The sequence below is a fragment of the Vulpes vulpes genome, chromosome 10, assembly GCF_048418805.1.
Source record: "Vulpes vulpes isolate BD-2025 chromosome 10, VulVul3, whole genome shotgun sequence".
NCBI classification, from domain to species: domain Eukaryota; kingdom Metazoa; phylum Chordata; class Mammalia; order Carnivora; family Canidae; genus Vulpes; species Vulpes vulpes.
Genome location: NC_132789.1, coordinates 71,300,050 through 71,320,045, shown reverse-complemented (window position 1 = coordinate 71,320,045; position 19,996 = coordinate 71,300,050). Strand labels below are relative to the sequence as shown.

General features: G+C 41.3%; 1 protein-coding gene across 2 annotated transcripts; it reads right to left on the bottom strand.

Annotated features, from left to right (window-relative positions):
• Positions 1-17,422, bottom strand: NUDT4 (nudix hydrolase 4). Of its 2 annotated transcripts, none has more exons than XM_072724568.1 (5): positions 16,893-17,422; positions 7,107-7,217; positions 5,846-5,890; positions 3,161-3,248; positions 1-2,902 (listed from the first exon to the last, which is right to left on the bottom strand). In XM_072724568.1, the coding sequence occupies exons 1-5, from the start codon at positions 16,989-16,991 to the stop codon at positions 2,700-2,702; spliced, it is 546 nt and encodes a 181-aa protein (XP_072580669.1). In that variant the 5' UTR covers positions 16,992-17,422; the 3' UTR covers positions 1-2,699. The 2 variants fall into 2 exon arrangements, with proteins under 2 accessions (XP_072580669.1, XP_072580670.1); XM_072724569.1 differs by having other exon boundaries at positions 3,161-3,245.
• Between the last annotated feature and the right edge of the window lie 2,574 nt (positions 17,423-19,996).

Genomic DNA, 19,996 nt, shown 5'->3' with positions numbered 1-19,996 from the left:
TGTTTAAAAAAAAAAGTAATTTATTTCCATTTTTATTTGGTTTCCAAATATAAAAAAAAGTCAAGATTCTTACACCAATTATCTCAAATGAGACCATGCAAAGCCATTTAGAGTATACAACAGTCATTCCCCCCGACCCCCTTCAGTTCTGCTGCTTTATACAACTGATTGACAAAACTGAATGGCATGTGCCTGGTTGGGAAATTTCACCTGTTTATTAAAAATATATATATATACACACACACACAAAACTCCCCAAAAACAAATATTCAGGATAGTCTGCTACTTTGTGTCTGCAAGTTAACTTATAACCTAGTTATTTCTTTTATTTAGGAGGCACATGGGACTGAAATTTAGCTGCCCAATTATATCCATCTACCCCACAGAAAGCACAAATGAGTCCCAACACTCTGTAAACTTTGGAGGGTTGAGATAGTAGACACTATTTGTTATCTATAGTAGATTCAGCTGTTGAGCCTGAAAATGAAGACTTTTTCTCCTTAACAGAAATCTCCTTATGGCCTTTCCTCTAATTTTGCCAGACTGGGTTCCAGAAAAAGTGAAGAATCCCTCGTGTGAAATTCAAAGTGTGACAACTGTACTCTGTTGCATCATACAGATTTTTTGCTAGTTGCATAGACTAAAGACAGTTGGTCTGCTAAATGGCACTGAAGAAAATCCTGACCCAAGTGGCACTACTTAGTCCAAATGTTTTTGACCAAAAAAAAAAAAAAAAAAAATTATACAACAATATTTATAGGCTCACTTTTAAGAGATGGCTGACATTAATACTGTACATATTTTACATGTCAAATACATAGTCTAAGAGTTTATAAAAGAAGTTCATGCATTATTACCTCTAAGAATATCATGTACAAGATACCCCCCTCCCCCAGTACTTGTGACAGCATTTCAGGTGGACAGTTTTATATACAAAATCCAGTTTCTCTGCTGTGTTAAGGTATATAATTCAAAAAAACTTCAAAGATTACTGAGGAAAAAAAAAAACCTTAGTCCATTGAAGATTGATTGAAAGTGTCAATCTGTGGATTTATAATAAATGTTTCCTTTTAAAAAACACCCAGGATGCATAACCTCTGTACAAAGAAAAAAATATAAAAATTCTGGATGATCATGTTTGATCACACTACATAATTTAGAATGAAATGTCATTGGTTAAAAGTTTTTCTACTTATTCCTCTGACAGCATTAATTTGTGAACTAATTTATATTTAGTTCAGCTGCATTTATGGCACAAGATCTTTCAAAACAGTGGCACCAGTTTTTCTCAAAAGTAACAGCACTCTATTTTTCTTAGCAGCAATTTCATTTTTAAAGGTTAACAATTGTAGAACAAATGTACAATACTTTCTACTCTATACTCACCAGTTACAATATTTACAAGGCTCACGTCTACATATAGAGTCTTTCACTTGCCCCCACCCCATGTCTTACTCAAAGGTTTTGTCCTCCTGTCTCATTTCTGAGCTGGTTGGAGTACAGGAGTGTCAGACAAGGTACCTATGTGTTTGTCCATGGGATTCTGGATTCTAAGTGAGTATAAAGAGGACAAAAAAATAATTCTTAGTTCAGGTATGTTCCAGTGCCCCAATAGTTAGTTACAGGGTAAACAGTACTTATTGGCAACCTATAAAAGAGATGTTCTAAGGTAGCTTAATAATCTAAATCTGTAACAGCTGAACAGCAAAAAGGTCATTTTACTCCACTGTGATGTAGTCATACTGACGGGCATTTGAGGTTAGACTCTAATCCTGTGATTACTACTGGTAACCAGTTTAACTAAAGGGGTCAGTAAATTAAAAAACTGGAAATCTATTTTTAAAAGGAATTTACCTCAAGGGAATTCTGGTTCTCAAGTATTCTGTGTAAAGAGATTACGGATAAAGGGAATTGGTGACTTAGCTAGTGCTAACTCAAATCCCATAAATATGGTTTTTTGTGATGTTGTATTTACTACATGCATCTTTCTTATAATACCTCTCTAAAAATCACAAACTGTATATGGTTAAACTTTGTGTTAAAGAAAGGACTACTGAGTTATAGGGGGTAACTGGCCATTATCATGTAGCTAATGACAGACATCAGTTGTGAAAATTTAGACAAACGAGTTGACAAATTCCTAAAAATAGCAAATTAGGTCCTTTGTCAAAATAGTTATTGGACCATACAGAAACAGTCCAAATCTGGACTTTATGAATTAAAACTGTGATCCTATGAAGCAATTTTTCAGATGGACAGACTCTTTAATATCAAGAATTATTTTTGTACATTTCCACAACAGAAGAATTTGTTGACTATGTTAATGCTGGGATGAGAAAATAATTTAGAGAAAATATGCCCAACAAGGAAGCTGATCTGACAAAAACCACAGACTGACATCAAATGGACAAAAAAACTGAATAAAATGCTGTGGAAAAAAATGACAACTAAAATGGGGGGTGGGTGGGTTAGGTTGGGGGGCACAGTTAAGGCATCTAAAAAAAATTCCACATGGCTTTGGCTTATTAAAATATTTTACACTTTTTTTTAAAAAGATTTGAAAACATCTGAAAAACATGCAAAATTGTTTGAAAATCCTGCATGGCAAATTCAGACAGTTTGCAAGCGTCATTCAGATGTTTGCCAAGAAAAATAGACTTCTCCCCAAAGACTGCACATGGGAGTCCTCCCAGCTCTCTCTATCTTATACTGGATGGTAACCCAGAGGTCTGTGCAGCAGTTACAAACAAGGTGTTGTTATCTGGAAGGGAAGGGACTGTGGAATTTCCATTGGTTGGAGAACAACCCAGCTTTAGTTTTTCCAGATACTCTGCATGTACAGGCTTATGACACTGGAGAACTTTGATGGCATCTTCTACTTTGAACCACTCTCTCTTCCTTCCTAGAAAGTAGTAGGACATTGGTCACTATAAAGTCAATTTTAAAAAGTAGGCCATATACTTTAACAATGCCCTTCACCCTCTCCCCCACAGATAACTTTGGTTTTTTTTTGGAGGGAAGAATTTTAAGATAATTCAAATGTGGACATACATACTGATCCTCTTTTAGAAAAGGTAGCCAAAAGTAATTTGAGATGAAAATTGTATGCAAGTATGTAGTACTTAAGAGAATCCAGATGGCAAAAGGAAAGGGAACTTACCTATATTAACAGAATCTTCCCAATCTTCTAATATTTCAGTGACAGTAAGAACATATACATATGTTCTATGCTTTCGGTCTTGGTTCTGCTTGAATATAAAAATAAAAGCATTTTAATCTCCAGGAGCTAGCCATTATACATTTTTAAGGGGAGAGATTCAGTTGTGGCATAGTACTGACTGGCACACATGCAAGTATAATCCAATTGTATAACCCAGCACAGAGGGGAATTGATGTAATGCAAGACATTTAGAATGCTGCAACTAACTCTCCGTAGTAAACTTTTACACTTTGATTTCAATGCATGTGTTTAAGAGACATTAAATATGTATTGATAGTTTAAAAGCATCCAGGTGAACTATGCACAGCCAAGGTTGAGAATGGGTTAGCCTACTTCTGGAATATTCAGACTCAATTTTTAATCATATTAAAACTGCCACCTTATCTTTTTCTAGATTCAGAATTAAACACAAGTTGGTTTTAAAATGAAGGGGCTCACCTTTCATTCAATTAAAGTTAGCCTTGTTTACTATAGTCTAGGACTTCAGATAATTGCCTGATTTAAAAATATATATATATATATTTAAAGTACACCCAATGCAACTCCCAAGAGCTGCATGCTCTAATGACTGAGCCAGCCAGGTGGCCTGATAGTTGCCAGAGTTTTTCCACCACAAACAACTTGAGTAATACACTCAATTCAAATGGCATATTAAGTCTTTGGTAAGGAACGGTAACAACAAAAAAAATGAGAGGCATCTCTCACATAAAACATTACTGTTCCTTATTTTTAAGAATTTATGTTCTTAAAACTACTATAAACTGCTATGTTCACAAACTGACTTGAAATCACCAGGTGAACAGGCAGGACAATTCTAATTTTCCCTTATATTTTCCAAGGGGAAAGGAACACTGATTACTATTTTCTGTTCAGATTCTATGAAATTTAAATAGCATTTGTAAGGCAATACTATTACCTTGTGTTATAGAAACTTATAATGTGAGAAATTTTCTTCAAAAATCTTGCCAGCTTATTGACTGTGCTATTTGTACCATGGCCACTCTGCATTACAGAAAACTCTCAATATATTTTTCAGCTTAACCAGGAGATGGTGCTATTCAACAGGGTAAAGCAAGTGCTGAATTCTGGGAAAGTTTGAATATTAACTTAAGAACTTTACTGTTAACACTTAACTGTATTCTAGGAGTCATCAATTTTTACCAAGTGTTGCACAATTTCTGAATTCCATAAAAAGCTTTTTCTAAAAAATTTGTTCGTTTATTTATTTATTGAAAGAGAGAGCAAGTGAGAGTGTGCTCATGTTTGAGCAAGCATGAGCAGGAGCAGAGGGAGAAAAATCCCAAGCAGACTTCCCGGCTGAGCACCTGATGACCCTGAGGTCACGCGACCTGAGCCAAAGTCAAGAGTCAGCTACTTAACTGACCAGGCCCCCTAGGCGCCCCTGTGTAAAAAGCCTTAAAAATGAAATTTTATGGTTCTACCAGAAGGACTAAACTAACCCTTAAGTAGTATCCTGAAGGAGGAAAAAAAAAAAGTCACAATGTGTCAGGTATACCATGTATCTATGGTCTGACTCCTGGATGAAGATATGTGAAAACAACCTGTATCTCATGATCCCTTACCTTCCATAGACTACCTGCCAATTCCAGATTCCCTCTCCACAAATTCCATTCTGCCTTTAGTAATAACAGATTGTACATGAGAATTCTATGTTTTTAGCATCTATTCTTCATATCTGAGTTTTTTTTTTAACATTCATATATATTCCTGAAAGAATAAAGTCATTATTTGTTTATCATCTAATGTAATGTGCTAAAGGCAGGGAGTCCATTTCCAGGCAGTATCCACAAGAGACCTAAGCCCTTAGAGGGGATACTGAGAACACTGTACCTTCTAAAAAGTCTATGCTTAAACAGTATACAGTGAACCAAGAGATAGGTCTTCCTGTATCAGCTCCACTGATCTGTCACATGAAAGTAATTACTACTGTAATAATGCTGTATAAAACTGATGCACAGGAAAGTAACTTTCACTTTCCTCCTCCCTATAACGTACTTGTTTACTGACACTTTTTTTTTTTTTTTAAGATTTATTTATTTATTTATGATAGACATAGAGAAAGAGAGAAAGAGAGGCAGAGACAGGAGGAGGGAGAAGCAGGCTCCATGCCGGGAGCCTGACGTGGGACTTGATCCTAGGACTCCAGGATCGCGCCCTGGGCCAAAGGCAGGTGCCAAACTGCTGAGCTACCCAGGGATCCCCGTTTACTGACACTTAAAAGGAATGTCTAGCTCACGTTGTTGCCAGAGTATCTGGCTGATTAGGAAAGAATTGTTAATTCTATTACCTGACAGGATTACTTTTTTTTTAAATTTTTTAATTTTTTAAAAAGATTTTATTCATGAGAGACACAGAGAGAGAGAGAGAGAGAGAGCACAGACACAGGCAGAGGGCTGAGCCACCTGGGCTGCCCTTTTTTTTTTTTTTTAAGATTTATTTATTTATTCATTCAGAGAGAGCGAGAGAGAGGCAGAGACACAGGCAGAGGGAGAAGCAGGCTCCATGCAGAAAGCCCAACATGGGACTCGATCCCAGGTCTCCAGGATCACACCCGGGCTGCAGGTGGCGCTAAACGGCTGCCCCAGGATTACTTTTGTTACTCACCTCAAATATGCCCAGGAGTCTGCCTAATTTTCCTTTGACTCCAGCCTATTAAAAAAGGATAAAATGTAAAATTGTTACCTTTCATAAGAAAATTTACGTGAGTTATTTTCTGGCTCTTTCAACTCTTGGATCTAAGTACACTAGGTCCTCCCATACCAAGCCTGCCTCTGTGAAGTTTTTTGGCTATGCCAAGATCCACCACCTGTGGGGTTTGCTATAAAACATGCCTTAATTTATTCCATGTTCAAATTCAGACTGATCAGATTGTCATTTATTTTATTAGAAATGACTGGGACTGACCAAAAAATTAGACTTTCTACCGATTTGAGACAAACTTCATGAATGAAAACAGACTTTCTATGTGAACTGATAAATCCCCTTCTTACTTAAAGGACTGTCTTCCTGCTTTCTTTTCTCACATGGCTTAGGAGGTGCAATTCTTTGTTATCCTTCGACTGCAAAATTCTCATTACGTTTACCCAGTACTGCCACCGACTGACGGGAGCTTCAGTGTGCCCATTCAAATTCACCCCACAACTAACACATGGTATCCACTATCTCCTCTATCTAGGACATGTTCCTCCCTCAGGAAGCTACTCATCCTTTAAGACCCATCTCTATGAAACCTTTCTAACTACACAATCCCCAATGAGGGCATTAGCATTTGCTTCCCATCTAACTGCTGTTCAATAACTTTTACAGCACTTAACCCTGTGCTGTTTTGCCTGGAGTAAAAGCCAAATTGTATCTATCATCAACTGTTATAAGATAACCAGGCTATGTAGTATGCTTTTGTGCATGTGTGTATCTCATTTTACTGAAGTTTAAGACAAAACGAGTAAAATAAAAACAATTTGCTTATTCATTTGAACAAGAATTCTAGCACACGATTAACGTCACTGTGCATTGTTGCAGCGCATTCCAGTGTATTATTAACCTTGCTCTGAGACAAGGCCACCATACTAAGTATTGATCACTGACTGGGCTATTGTCTGTTATAAAACTGCATGTTATACAATTCTGGGGGACATCTACATTGGTTTTAGCTCTAACTTACCAGGTAGAAATAATATCTGGTTAGCAAAATGCTAGTTGTTCTTGCCTACTTAAAAATGCTGTTATCAGACCATCAAAAAGAGCACTCAAGTGACCTGCCTTGCCGCCTCTCAGTGCATGTAGCAGTGCCACACAGAATACTGTAAATCCTCAAAGTACCGTGTGTGTGAAAGGAGAGCAAACAAGCTATTACTGGTCATCTCACCTCTTCATAAACCTCCCTCACGGCAGCACCTCCGGGCTCCTCCTCTGGCTCCATTCCTCCTCCAGGGACAATCCACTGGTCTGGGTACCGGCTGCTGCTCACCAGCAGCACCTGCAGGAAGGAGCACACCCATACACTCCTGAAGTCCAAGGAGATCACAGCCAGAAACACCAACACCACCTGCAGGCTCTCACTCATGGTGCTGGGAAGCACTTCCAGGTAACCTGCCTTTCAATGTCATTACAATTAAGAGGGGTGTGCATTCTATCACAGAAAAGCAGCTGACAGCTTTTGTACACACCATATTTTGGAATTCAGAATTCAACAATCACGTGCTGATGTTACTATGTCTTCTGAACCTAATGAAGTCACTGAAACTACCAGATTCAATCAGTGAAGCTCTCCAATTCTTGGAGACTAACAAAAGATAGAAGCCCAGTCCTGATTTATGTACTCAGAGCTGTATGCACTTAGGTTTGTGGTTGTAATATCTGTTTCTTGAGTTACAGAATCTTATTATTCTCCCAAATTTAAGGATATGTGACCCTAGGCACATCACCCTGTTCCTTCACCTATAAAATGTACAAATATTTAAAAGATAACCAAGACTGTGAGAAAGGAATAGGGAAATTCATGTAAAGCCAGTACTCAGTATAAAGTTTCTATTATTTTTACCCTTTTTTAAAATTTTTACCCTTATGATTAGATGGAAGAAGGTACCCATCATAATTCCAAACTTACATAAACGAGCAAAAGTCACTTCCGTTGGTAACAGGCAGCTATATTGTGATCTAGAAGAAGGTTGGCAAGCCACAGTGAGTGCGCTGCTTGTTTTTGTACAGTCTGAGCTAAAAATGGTTTTTATATTTTTAATTATGAAATTCAAATTCCAGTGTTCATAAATAAAATTTTATGAGAATCCTGCCTCATTCATTTTTTTACGTGTTGCCTATGGCTGCAACCAGCCGAGATGGCTATCTGTGACAGAGACAGCATGGCCCACAAAGCCTAAATTATTATCTAACTCTTTACAGAAAAAGTCTACACACCTCAAGAGTCGCATTAACTTTCAAATGTGCAAACACTTTTTAAAAGAACTACATTATCACAGAGTACCCTAGAGGTTTCATTATTTTAACAGTAATTGAAATAAGAATTATATATTCATCTTATAAATGAAAATTTGTGGGCTAGGTTAGGTTAAAATTCACCCAAGTTAAAACAACAACAAAGGCTATGATAAATAACCAAATGATGTTTGTGAAGTAACAGGTGTCTTAACCAACGCAAACAAAAGTATTTACAAAATTACCTTAGTATACTGCCTTCACGAAAACATTTTCACCAGATAAATCAATCAGCCCAGAGCAGAGTTTAATCCCGGATGTGTGTACTGTTTTTTTGACATGTATACCAGTAGTTCTATCTGCCCAGCTCCCTTCCTAGTACTAGAGCAACTGCTGGCATTGAGAGTTCACAGCCAGCCCAGGATTCATTCGCCTCCCACTGAGGAGGCCAGTGTGAGGCCACCAGGAACTCTACCTTCCACAACTAGAAAGTTCCAGACTGACGGTAAATAGTTCAGCAACTGCCACTTTTCCCCCCAAACCTCTAAGATACTGAGCTGGAAGATAAGGGAACATCTTCAGGCAGGTATCCTCTCAATTTGAAAAAAAAGCAGTAAATTTTGGCCGATGGACACACCATCATCGCAGAGCAGCAACCAATCAACGCTCAAGGGGTCTGAGCACTATTTCTCTAATTCTTGATCCGGATTGGACTCTGTTGCTTCTATTGGCTTCATTCCTTCATATGAAAAACTGGCAGAATCCCACAAATCCAGAGGAAGCACTGTAAATTAACAGCTGATAAAATCTCAGCTGAAATACTAATGGCCGACACTGAGGGTACCACCAGTCCAAATATACCAATTTTGGTAAAATGAAATGTAAGCCTTAAATTTAAGCTTTCTTAAATATTAGCAAACAGAGTTTACATATCAACATTAGAAACTAAAGAGAATAAACAAATATATCAAGAATTAGAAAACACTGGCTTGAACTTGAAGATGTCTTACAACTGTACAGATGACAACCAAGGTGTGTTTCATTCCCTGGTGCACACAACGAGGTCTGCTCGGCTACCTTTCAGTGCACTAGTGTCATCCTCTGTAAAGGCAAGCACCCATCCTGGTAGGGCTGTTGAGGGTTAATGAGAATTAAATACCTTAAATCCTGGCCTCGTCACTCACTTGTTAGCTATTACTAGCTCTTCTGCTTTCCCACTAGTTGAGTTGAATCAGCTTACCAAGAATTAGGCCTTTCCCAATTTTGCCACTTGTATTTGTTTTATAATTATTGAGAGTTAATGATGAAACGAAGGCAGAAAGGAATTATCAAAAAGACTTGCAAAGATTAATTAAAGGTGGGTTATTAAAAACTGCTATCAAATTAAATACAGATGAGAGTACTATAAAACACTGGAAAAAAGAAATTTAAAAATCCAGAAAGGGCCTGTAAGAGTCTTCAAAGTTCAAATTCTTTAAACAAAGTGAAACTGCAATCAGATTTCATTTTTTATTTTATTATAAAAAAGGAAGCTTACAGAGGATCTCTGGTATTCCAAAGCTTTGAGTTATATTGAGACTGGCAAATTAAGTTTTTAAGTTAAAACAAAAATGCTTACTGTATAAAAGCATATGTCTTACATTAAGGGAAAAGTAAATCATAACTACTGTTTGACTGCAGAGATCGAGGTTTCTTTCCCTGGTCACTACGCGTGGGTTACAGATAATCTACCTTTTACAGCCTGGATGAAATTCTTTCTACCCAATTCTATGCTCCTAAGCAACTTCCTTGATTAGGTTCACAATGGGACAGGACACTGCAGGGCCTAACTGCTGGACAAGTACATCCTTATTTAGTAAACAGGGAGTTTCAAAGCCCTTGATATTCGTAATACTTGAGTCCTGGAAAAAATGAAACTCAGTGTCATGTATCTAGGTCAATGATAATTCCCATTTGTCTCAAGATACTCTTGAAGAGAGAAATCACATAAGGTTAATAATGTTGAAAACTCATTAGTAGAGTCTGTCTGCTTTTCTGAACACTTATGCTTCCAATTAAAACCAAGTCTTTAATCTGCCATCTACAGGACATCATTCACATATGACTAAACATGTCTTCCAGAAGTCAGTGACATGGAATCCCTGTATGCTTCAACATTTCCCTTCATGTATGAAAACAATCTGTATAGTTTTGGACAAATGATTTAGCAGAATTTCAGAACTTATCATTACAAGAGTCCCTTGACATTCCAAAATGATTAAATTTAATTGATAAAACCATTAACTTCAAATGTATCTTTCCAAAATATAATAAATTTAATAAATGAGTAATTAATACCTCTGGTATAGAAATGATCAGCATCTACACTACTAGCTTAAGAAATTTGATGAAACTAATTCGGTGATGAAACTAATTTGAAAACCAGTGTTCTTCATTAAGTATTTGCCTACTCAGAGTACTTCATCTGGAGTTCAAATAGGGTCAAGGCCACATTTGTATGTTTGTTGGGTCTGAACAGCATTAAGTATAGACAAAGAAGATTAAAATCCCTCCTACATACTACAAGAATCTAAACCTATATAGAACCACAAATTATTATTCAGTATCCTAAAAAAAGAAAAAGCCATCTAACATTTGTACAACATCCCCAATCTACTAGATCTGTAATACAGCTTTAGCATGCTTACTAATGCTCTAAAAACATTATTACTGAAGTAAGAAAGAGAGGTTATAAAATCTCATTCAGTTAAGATACACCAATAGCTGACAAATCCATACCTGGTTGTTCATAGGTTTTAAATTCTTTTCAACTACCTTTCTAGGTATACTACATTTTGTCTATCCAACAAGATGACAGTCTGCCACATTACTGACAAGGTGTCAGAGATGAAAGCAGACATCCAACCTTCCAGATAAGCCAGAGCTGAGACCAAAGGAAAGATTTTTAAAAAGGAGGTGAGCCAACACACCAGGCTGCAGAATTAGACTTTACTCAAACTCAACCTCAAAGCCATTACTGCTAGTGAAAAGTGAAGACATTTCCTTGATTCAACCTGCCCACCTTCCTGCTACTGTACCATCAACCCCTCCTTCCATGTATTGAACAATTAATCAGAATACACCACCATCCTCCTATCATTGTTAAGCCATCTCTCACACTTGTCTTTTTCTTAAACAATGTTTTAAGCATTTGGAATATAAGTACCTCTCACTTTAATAGTATAGTAATAATGGTCTATTTGGAACCAGCCCTGAGTCTTAACGGGGCAAAGGTTTGTCTATGAATTGGGAGTAATCTACAGTGTAGATTCTATATCCTGTATCACCTGTTAAGTCCTCCACGCTGGGGGTTGGGGTGGGGTGGGGGTGGTAAGAGCTTATAAACTAAAAAATGCGGTCCAAGGTCTATATAATGCAGCTACTTGAAATTCTTAGTACTATACACCAAGTAGCTCCCAATATCCTTTGTGTTTCAGCTTTTACCCTTATAACTGCTCTTGGTCACAGCCTACTTCTGGGAACAATTGGTCATTACAACTGACTACTTTTGGGGGAAGGGAGGGGGAGTGCACTGCTATCCAGAGAATCCCCCAAGTGATCCCTAAGTCAAAGAATCAAGTTTTACTTTGTGAATTATACCTATTTAGAAGCTGTATTGGGGTTTTTGTTCTTTCTTCGTTATTATGAACCAGGATGCATGAATGGTTAAAACTACCTCTACCACAGTTAACTATATTATAGGCATTTAGCCAAAATTAGGCCAGCAAGCAGCATTAGAACACCCAGTATGCACACATTTTAATAAAAGACCTTAAGTTACAACAATGATTATTGTATCCATTAGCCAGCTACCTACTGCTCTTATTAAGCAAATCAGTACTACTTTTTGGACTATAGAGCCACAGTGCTATATAGGGGGGTCAGAAATGACAGCTCATTTTGGAAAAATGTGCTTAACCCAAATTAGACTTGCTAGCTCAGAAAAAGGTCAAAATTCAAAATTCTTGGTACTTGTTCTAGTGAATGCGTATCACTTTTCTACCATCATGAAGTTGAAAAACCACAAGTTGAACCAACAAAGTCAGGGACCATCCGTATGGGATTGGTAGATGGATGAATGCTAAGTTGGGCTGATCACGGCATTTTCTCCTAGCATGTCAAGGTTATGAAGTGATGGGTAAGCTTTCTTTCACACGTTACAAAAAGCCTTAGTGATATATACTGAAAGCCTGAAACATGCAAATTATATAAAAGGGCCTTCCCTTGAAGGAAGTGGCTGGTTGAGTGGCCATAAAGCCCTTTAGGTTTGGGAGAGCTGCAGGCATAGATGACATTTCCTTATGTTTGGGTAAGGCTGGGGTGCCTGGGTGGCTCAGTAGCTGAGCATCTGCCTCTGGCTTAGGCCATAACCCAGGGTCCTGGGATCGAGTCCCGCATTGGGTTCCCTGCAGGGAGCCTGCTTCTTCCTCTGCCTAAGTCTCTGCCTCTCTCATGAATAAATAAATAAAATCTTAAAAAAAGAAAGAAAAGGCTGCCTTTGGATAGTTAGTTAATTTTTGTAAAAGTGGTCTCCATTTGAAGCAAGTATCTTCAAGGACTTAAATCTAAAAGGACTTCTACGGAAGTAAGAAGCAGTCTGCCTATTGATCCCAAGTGTACAAACATTAGTAGAGATTTACCTGTACTACTATTTTTTACTAAGATTGCTTTTATTAGGGCTCTGGTTTTGGAGTTCTGCTTTCCCTACCAAGGCTTAATTTTAGTGCATGACTTTGTAGAATTCAGACATTTAGTTAATACACATTTGGCAGTTAGCAGACTGTATAGAATGCAGCCCCTGGCTTAAGGAGCTGAAAAGTTAATCAGTGCAGTTAAGTCCAAATGGAAAAGTAGTGGGCAGTCTTTAAGACTGTTTTGTTAGTGTTTCTCACAACTGTGCCTGGATTCCACCCAGAATCAAGTCATTTCTATTTCTCTTCTTAGCACTCTATCCTATTTTGCTGCCAGATCATCCTCAAGCTTGAATACATTTAAAATGTAAATGTTCCTTGTTCATAACTAAGTGTTCCTTTCTTGCCTAGCAACTCCTCAACCTCACATTCAAGGAGCTCTTTTCAACCATTATCTGTCCTATGCTATCCTAAGCTGCAGCTCAACTAACCTACAGCCCCAACGCTTGCTCTCTGTGATGCTTGGTCCTTCCTCTCTGACTGACTGAAATCCAGCTCAGTGGATCTTAATCCTGGAGCACGTGATGGTACATTCCCCTTACTTTATTTCCCTTTATAGCAGTCATTTGTCTATCCTCCTGCTAGAGAGTATGTTTCTTACTTTCCATCTCTGCAACACTGTTCAAACTATCATATATGCAAATATGTTCAACAGAATCTATTTTTTTTTTTTTTGGATACCTTTTGTGAACGTACTGTCCTCTTTCACTATACAAGCACAATATCTCCTCTACTCTATGGGATGCTTATTTGTGGGTTTGTATGGAAGCCCAACTGCCAGAACTAAGGGTAGTTGTTCCCTATAGAAATGAATAGCTGGAGAGAGGATCAAATGAAGAGATTTAGAAATAAAGGACCTGGGCTCAAAATTATCTGCCAGCTTCTGTGACCTTGTGACAAGTTACTTCTGCTGCCTAATTTCTTCCTGTACAAATGCTAATGCTTATTATTTACCTCACAGGGACCAAAAAAAAGGGGCAAATATTAAAAAAAACCATCCCCAAAAGAATATAGACTGTGCTGTTAGAACAACCTTCTTTACTAAAACAATCTGTTCTCAACTATGGGCTACTGAGAATTTCTTCAGTACAAGGAGAACCATATTGGAGCACTGTGTAACTTTTTGTGGCCCAGCAGCAATTACTATTTTATTTCAATTTACATTCTGTAAACACTACATCCTAAAATAAAGCATACATTTAAATCTTCCAACCAGGACCTAGGTGTTGTTAACCCAGGAGGGGGAAAAATTGTCACCTATTAGCTAAAGAGGTGTATTCAGGGTGTTTTGTATCCTATCCTCAGAAGGCTACCAGTGTAACGTCAACAGAGTGGGAACAAATTCATAGCAAAACAGCAAGATGTCCAGGAAAGCTAATAGGTTTCATTTAGTAACTATCGTATAATACAAAGAGCCCCAAATATACACAACTACAGAAACACAGATCCTAAGAAGATAAACCACACATTACAGTTGGCTGTGCTTTTACTTAGAATTCTAGAGCCTTCCCTTAGAGCATATTCTGATTTGGTTTCTCAATCTGCACTGTACCAGATTTACCAAGTTTTACATAAGATTTCTCCAATACTCCCGAGCTTGCTCCTTACTTCATTTTATCTAAGTGGCGGCAGTCTTTTGATTCAACTGGAGGCTAGGAATATAGCATTTATTACAATAGGAACAATGTCCAAGCACACAAATAATGCACTGACCTACTAAGATGATGATCTGAAGCACTCTCCAGGCTTTACCATTCACACAATACAGATCATTTCAATTTCCTCCCATTTCCTATATTTTCCCCTGGGAACTGCCCCCCCCCCCCCCCCAAAAGCCTGAATTCCAAGTTCAGGTTATGGCAAGACTTCAAAGTCATCACTTCTAGAAAGGCTTCCAAGCTCAGCCTCAGAAAATCTCTCATTCAGCAAATAGTGTGCACCCGATTGCTAAGGAGCTCCGTGCCAAAAGCCCAACATCAGAAGGGACTGGATCCTGAATTCTGACTCTACCACTTCCTAATGATGTCATTTGGGCAAAGTATTTGCAACTGTCTCTTCACCTATAAACCAGCGCTAAAAGGATTAAATGTAACAGACTTAGAGGTCTTCAGGCAGGCCCTGCACATTGCAAGCCCTCAACTAAGAAAGTGATTACACAATAGTGACGAAACCAGACAAGATCCCTGACCTATCTTGATCACTTTGGACTATATTCTTTTATATCCAAAGTTTATTTTTCCCTAACATAGCCTTCTCTCAATGATTTTCTAGAATCTTTTTTTTAATAGAAAATACTTAATGCTTATTGACTGTTACTCTGTAAATGCTAAAAACAAAACAAAACAAAAAAACAAAAAACAACAACGACAACAAAAAAAACCCTTTCCCTTTCTACTTTCAAGCTTTCCTAAGTGGGCCCAGGTCACAAACATAGACCTATTTCTTTTTCTTCTTCTTCTTTTTTTTAAAGACTTTATTTATTTATGAGACACACAGAGAGAGGCAGATACATAGGCAGAGAGAGAAGCAGGCTCTACGCAGGGGGTCCTATGTGGGACTCCATCCTGGGACTCCATCCCAGGACTCCAGGATCACGCCCCGAGGCAAAGGCTGGCGCTCAACGGCTGAACCACCCAGGCACCTCTAGGCCGATTTCTTCTGAGTTTTAGTCTTAACACTTAAAGGCTCCTAGCTGAGCACTAAAAGGCTTGGTTCCTTTCAAAAAAATAAAGACAAGAGTTTGAAGGCACCATTTTGAAGCACTTTGATTTTTGTTAGCATAAGAACTACGCTGAGTGTGCACTAGGTCATATGCATCCTAACTACATGGATTAGCAATAAGGAAGCCATTAAATTCCCGTCTCCAGTTTTAGCCTGGTATTTTATTGGACACAGTTGGTTATGGAAGCAGAAAGACTGTTAATTTTTTCCCTGTCTAATCATTTTAGGAGTGGCAATGCTCTATAAAAGATTTTCATGGCTACCTATCAACTATTATTGCCTAGAGCGAATTTAAAACAGTGAACCTTTCTTAAATTAAATAAATGTGACTGAAATGAGGAAAAACTGCTCTCCAGGAAAACCTCAAGGGCCTATCAACTCAATGCAGGAGGATAAATTACAGAAGAGTGCTTACTCTTAGAACAAGAAGGCTGCTCCCCTCCAGATGTCAAGCCAAACACAGCAAAGTAAAGAAGCCTTGACAAATATGCTGAGAGCTAGAGATTACGGTCTGAAAATGGCAACTTTGCCCACCTCTAGTCCATCTTTCTCCCTCTGGCGTTATTCCACATTTTTCACTAGCCATCTTTCTGCAGTCAGAAAACTTTAAAAGAGGAGGCCTTAAAAAACAAAACAAAACAAATCAAGTATGATTATCCCAAGTGCTTGCGAGTTAAAGGATCCACTAAAAAGTGGGATCTAAAAAAAAAAAAATCAGACCGAATGGGGTTTTATTTTAAAGCACGGGGTCTGTTTGGCTATTACTCCACAAACGTCCCTAGATTTAATCCGGAACCGCAAACTGCCGTAATGTGGAAGGAAAATGTAACAGAGGCAGAAGGGCTTGGGCTGCAACACTCTCGCCATTTCTGCCGCCTCTGTTAGCACTCGGGGTTTATCTGGCTTTACCCTCAATTCGAGTGTTAAGATGGTGACTCCCGCCAGAAGCGACCTACACGGCCCGGGACCTTCCCGCGGGCCAGGAGGCGCCTCGGCCTCGGGTCCTCAAGACGGCCCAGCAGAACCCTGGGCTGGGCCAGCCCCTTTGTCTCCTCTATCAACCCAGAGAAAGGAAGGAAGGACGGAGGGAGGGCGGGAGAGAGAGAGAGGGAGGGAGGGAGGGAGCGAGGGGGTGCTCATCCCTCCCGGCCCCGGAGCCTTAGGAAGGGTCGCGCGAGTGGGGAGGGGCGAGGACCCCCGCCCCGGCCCCGCGCCCCCGCACCCCGCACCCCGCCGCGGAGGGCCCGGAGCGCGCTGGCGGCCCTCACCTCGTCCTCCTGCTCGCTCCGGAAGCACAGGCACGCCGCCCGCTTCTTGAAGCCCTCGCGGTCATAGGTCCGCGTCTGGTTGGGCTTGAACTTCATCATAGAGGCGGGCGCGGGCTCCTGCTCCTGCTGCCGCTGCCGCTGCTGCTCCGGCCGCCGCCGCGGGGGCCCGGCCGCCGCCACCCCGCCGGGGAGTTGGGGCGCGGGCGAGTCGGGGCACAGGGGCGTCGGGAGGCGAGTGGCAGCGAGGCCGGTCAGTCCCGGAGCCGGCGGCCGCCTCGACGCGGGGCAGGGCGCAAGCGCCGGTCACTGCAGCCCGGGTGCCGGGGAGGAAGCGCCGCCTCTGCCCGGGCGTCCGCCGCTCTCCATGGAGCCCGCCGCCCGCTCGCCTCCGCTCCGCTCCCTCCTGCTGCCGCTGCTGCCGCCGGCACCGCCGCCGCCGGAGGAAGAGCGAGGCTCGAGGCTCGCGCCGCAAAGAGACAGTTGAGAGAACTCCCGGCGTCCCGACAGCAGCGCCGCCGAGGCTTCGCGCCGCCCCCACCGCCCCCCTCTATTTAAGGGGGCCCGCGCAGCCCCGCCCCCGCGCGCGCCCCGCCCCGCGTGCGCCTGCGCGCCGGGACCGTTGCGGCGGGGGAGGGGCGGCGGGGGGCGGGGCCTCGGCCGCGCGGCCGCGGGCGTCCCTCAGAGCGGGAGGGCCGGGGCTGCCGCCCTGCGCGGCCCACAACGCCCGCGGGTGAGGAGAGGCCGAGACCCCTCCCTGTCGGTAAACCCCGCTACTTGCCCCGCGGAGACCTGAGATACAGTCTCCCGGAGAGGCGGTCTGACGCCATGCAGCCTCCCGGAGTTGCTCTCGGGTCAGGAAATGCCCGGAGGCGTGGAGCGCCGGCCGCCTCCGCCGTGACTGACGCCGGGACTTGGCCCGTGAGGTGCGGGGACACCAGAGGGTGAAGGCCTGGGAAGGGAAGACGTTCGCCGTTTCGTTTGTTTTCCAGAGGAAGGCGAGAAGGCACATTTCCTTTTTCCTATTTTTTTTTCCCCTTAAAAAAAAAAACTTTGGTTAGGGAGTCGTTTGTATTCTTTCGTGAGTCCGTTCAAGCTTAAATATTTTTTGAAGCCGTGAGTAACGTCTTGCACTTTGTTCCACCTTCCGCAATGTCTTCACTACTACTGGCCATGGCTCATATTTGCGAAGTAATTTGCCCGTGTGTTTCATGCTTAGTAGCAGGCACAGCGAGGGGTGGGGCCACAACACTAAGTGTGATAGGATTTCTGCTCCCTGGGGGCTTCCAGCCTTCTGGGGGCTCGGGACAAACAGCCTTTACCTTTGGTGAGTGTCGTTGGGGGTTAGGGTAGGAGCCTGGAGGCCCCCAGGTGGTAAGGAAGCGGACCGACCGTCCTGCCCCCTCCGCGGAGCGACCCAGTTGCAGGCGCCTGTGACTCTAAGGTTTTCGTTCCTGGAGGGCCTACTGTGTGCCTGGCACCGGCGTCTCAAGCCAGCTGCTGCGCTTCCAGGCACCTGAGAGCAGCAGATAGAGTCAAATACCAAACAACCACCCAAGTACAGTAACACTCCAAAGGTAATAGGATTGAAGGTGGTGGAGGGTTTCACAGGGAGGTACGACCAGTCCTGCAAGTCGGGAGCCGAGGCCCTGAGGAGGAGGACCTAAGGCCATCAGGAGCCTGCTGAACTTTCAAGGCAGAAGAGAACTAGGACTTCGGTCCCGTGGGAGAAGGAGTTAAGGTGAAAGGAGAAAAGGCCCACGTGGCTGCAGTCGGGTGGAGGGAGCATCTAACTTCATCTTCTCACCGCCAGGGCCAGGCAGATGCAAGTTTGTATGATAAGTTGATGTCGAATAAGTAATTTAAGAAACGAGATTTTACCAGGCACAGTTGGAAATCTTATCAGTCTTTGCAGAGACATTTCCCAGGCCTTAGCTTTCTTATAGAAGCTGCTTGAAGTTTTTTTCCAGATTTATAAGCAGGGGCTGCATACATCCAGCTAGGGACTCCATTTTGGCTAGTATGCAAATAATATTTTATAAGATAATTGGCTCAGATAAAATGAGTAATCTCACCATAGTGATAAAGATGAACTTTCCCTCTGCTTCAAAGGTCTAGCTTCTAGTTTGTGTTCAGTGAATATTGGTTGATTGGATGTTGGTCTACTCAAATCTTTCCCATTTAGTAATTACATGAGGTGAGGCATGAATCAGAATTGAAGAGGAAAGAGGAAGATGGCTGGAACAGACTCACCGAAGGGAGGAAAAACTGCACAGAAAACTGGTGAGCATGAGTGTGCGGCCACTTGCTTCAGGTTCCAGATCGTTGCATTTGGTTGAAAAGATCTGGAGTTCAGGTCTCACCTGCACCAATCACTATATGTAACTTTTCTCACCTGTCAAGTATGGTATCATTTATACCATCTTGTACAAGACCACAGTGGATCTGAGAGTGCTTTAAAGCATTTAAATGCTCTAAGGCATTTAAACATAGGATATTATTAACAAGAAAATTTTCTTTGAAGACCTCTCCTCCTCTGTTTCCTCAAGGAGTAGAGGAATAATGCAGAGGGCTGGTGCTTGCAAGGGGCTAGGAGTTGTGAGGAAAGGGTTTTAAAAGGAATTTTGCAACACATGATTTGAACGGAAGAATGCTATCATATAAATTACCACCCCCTACTTTTTTGTTAGTTTATTTATTGAGTTAGGTTTTGCAATTATTTGAGAAACACCTGAGAGAAAAGGAAATTTTAGTCTAAAATGATGGAATAGAGAAAGGCCGAATTATAATGCTGGATCTTCATTTTCCTATGTCAGTTCCTCAGTATCAGGGCGCACACCTCAGCCCAAAGCTCCCTGCTTAGTATTGTCTAACAGGTATTATGCATCTGAAATGCGCTTAGGCACCGTTCAAAGCTTAGATCATACCCAGCCAGATCACAGTTGAGATAGACATGAGGTTGTTTTTCCTCATCAGGGCCAGTAAGGACTGGGCTACACCGGACGGTTTCCTGGGGATCAGAGTCCAATTTCAGGTTAATCTGTTTAGTGCACTTAGCACAGTATTATCTTACCTAGAACTTGTTACACCTGGAACCATTTCTTGTA

Excerpts from the sequence above, each read along its gene's own strand:
- NUDT4 (XM_072724568.1), bottom strand. The coding sequence starts at position 16,991 with ATGATGAAGTTCAAGCCCAACCAGACGCGGACCTATGACCGCGAGGGC. Across the intron at positions 5,891-7,106 it reads TGAGGGAGGTTTATGAAGAG|GCTGGAGTCAAAGGAAAATT; the intron begins GTGAGATGACCA and ends CTTTTTTAATAG. Across the intron at positions 3,249-5,845 it reads GACTCCTGGGCATATTTGAG|CAGAACCAAGACCGAAAGCA; the intron begins GTGAGTAACAAA and ends TTTATATTCAAG.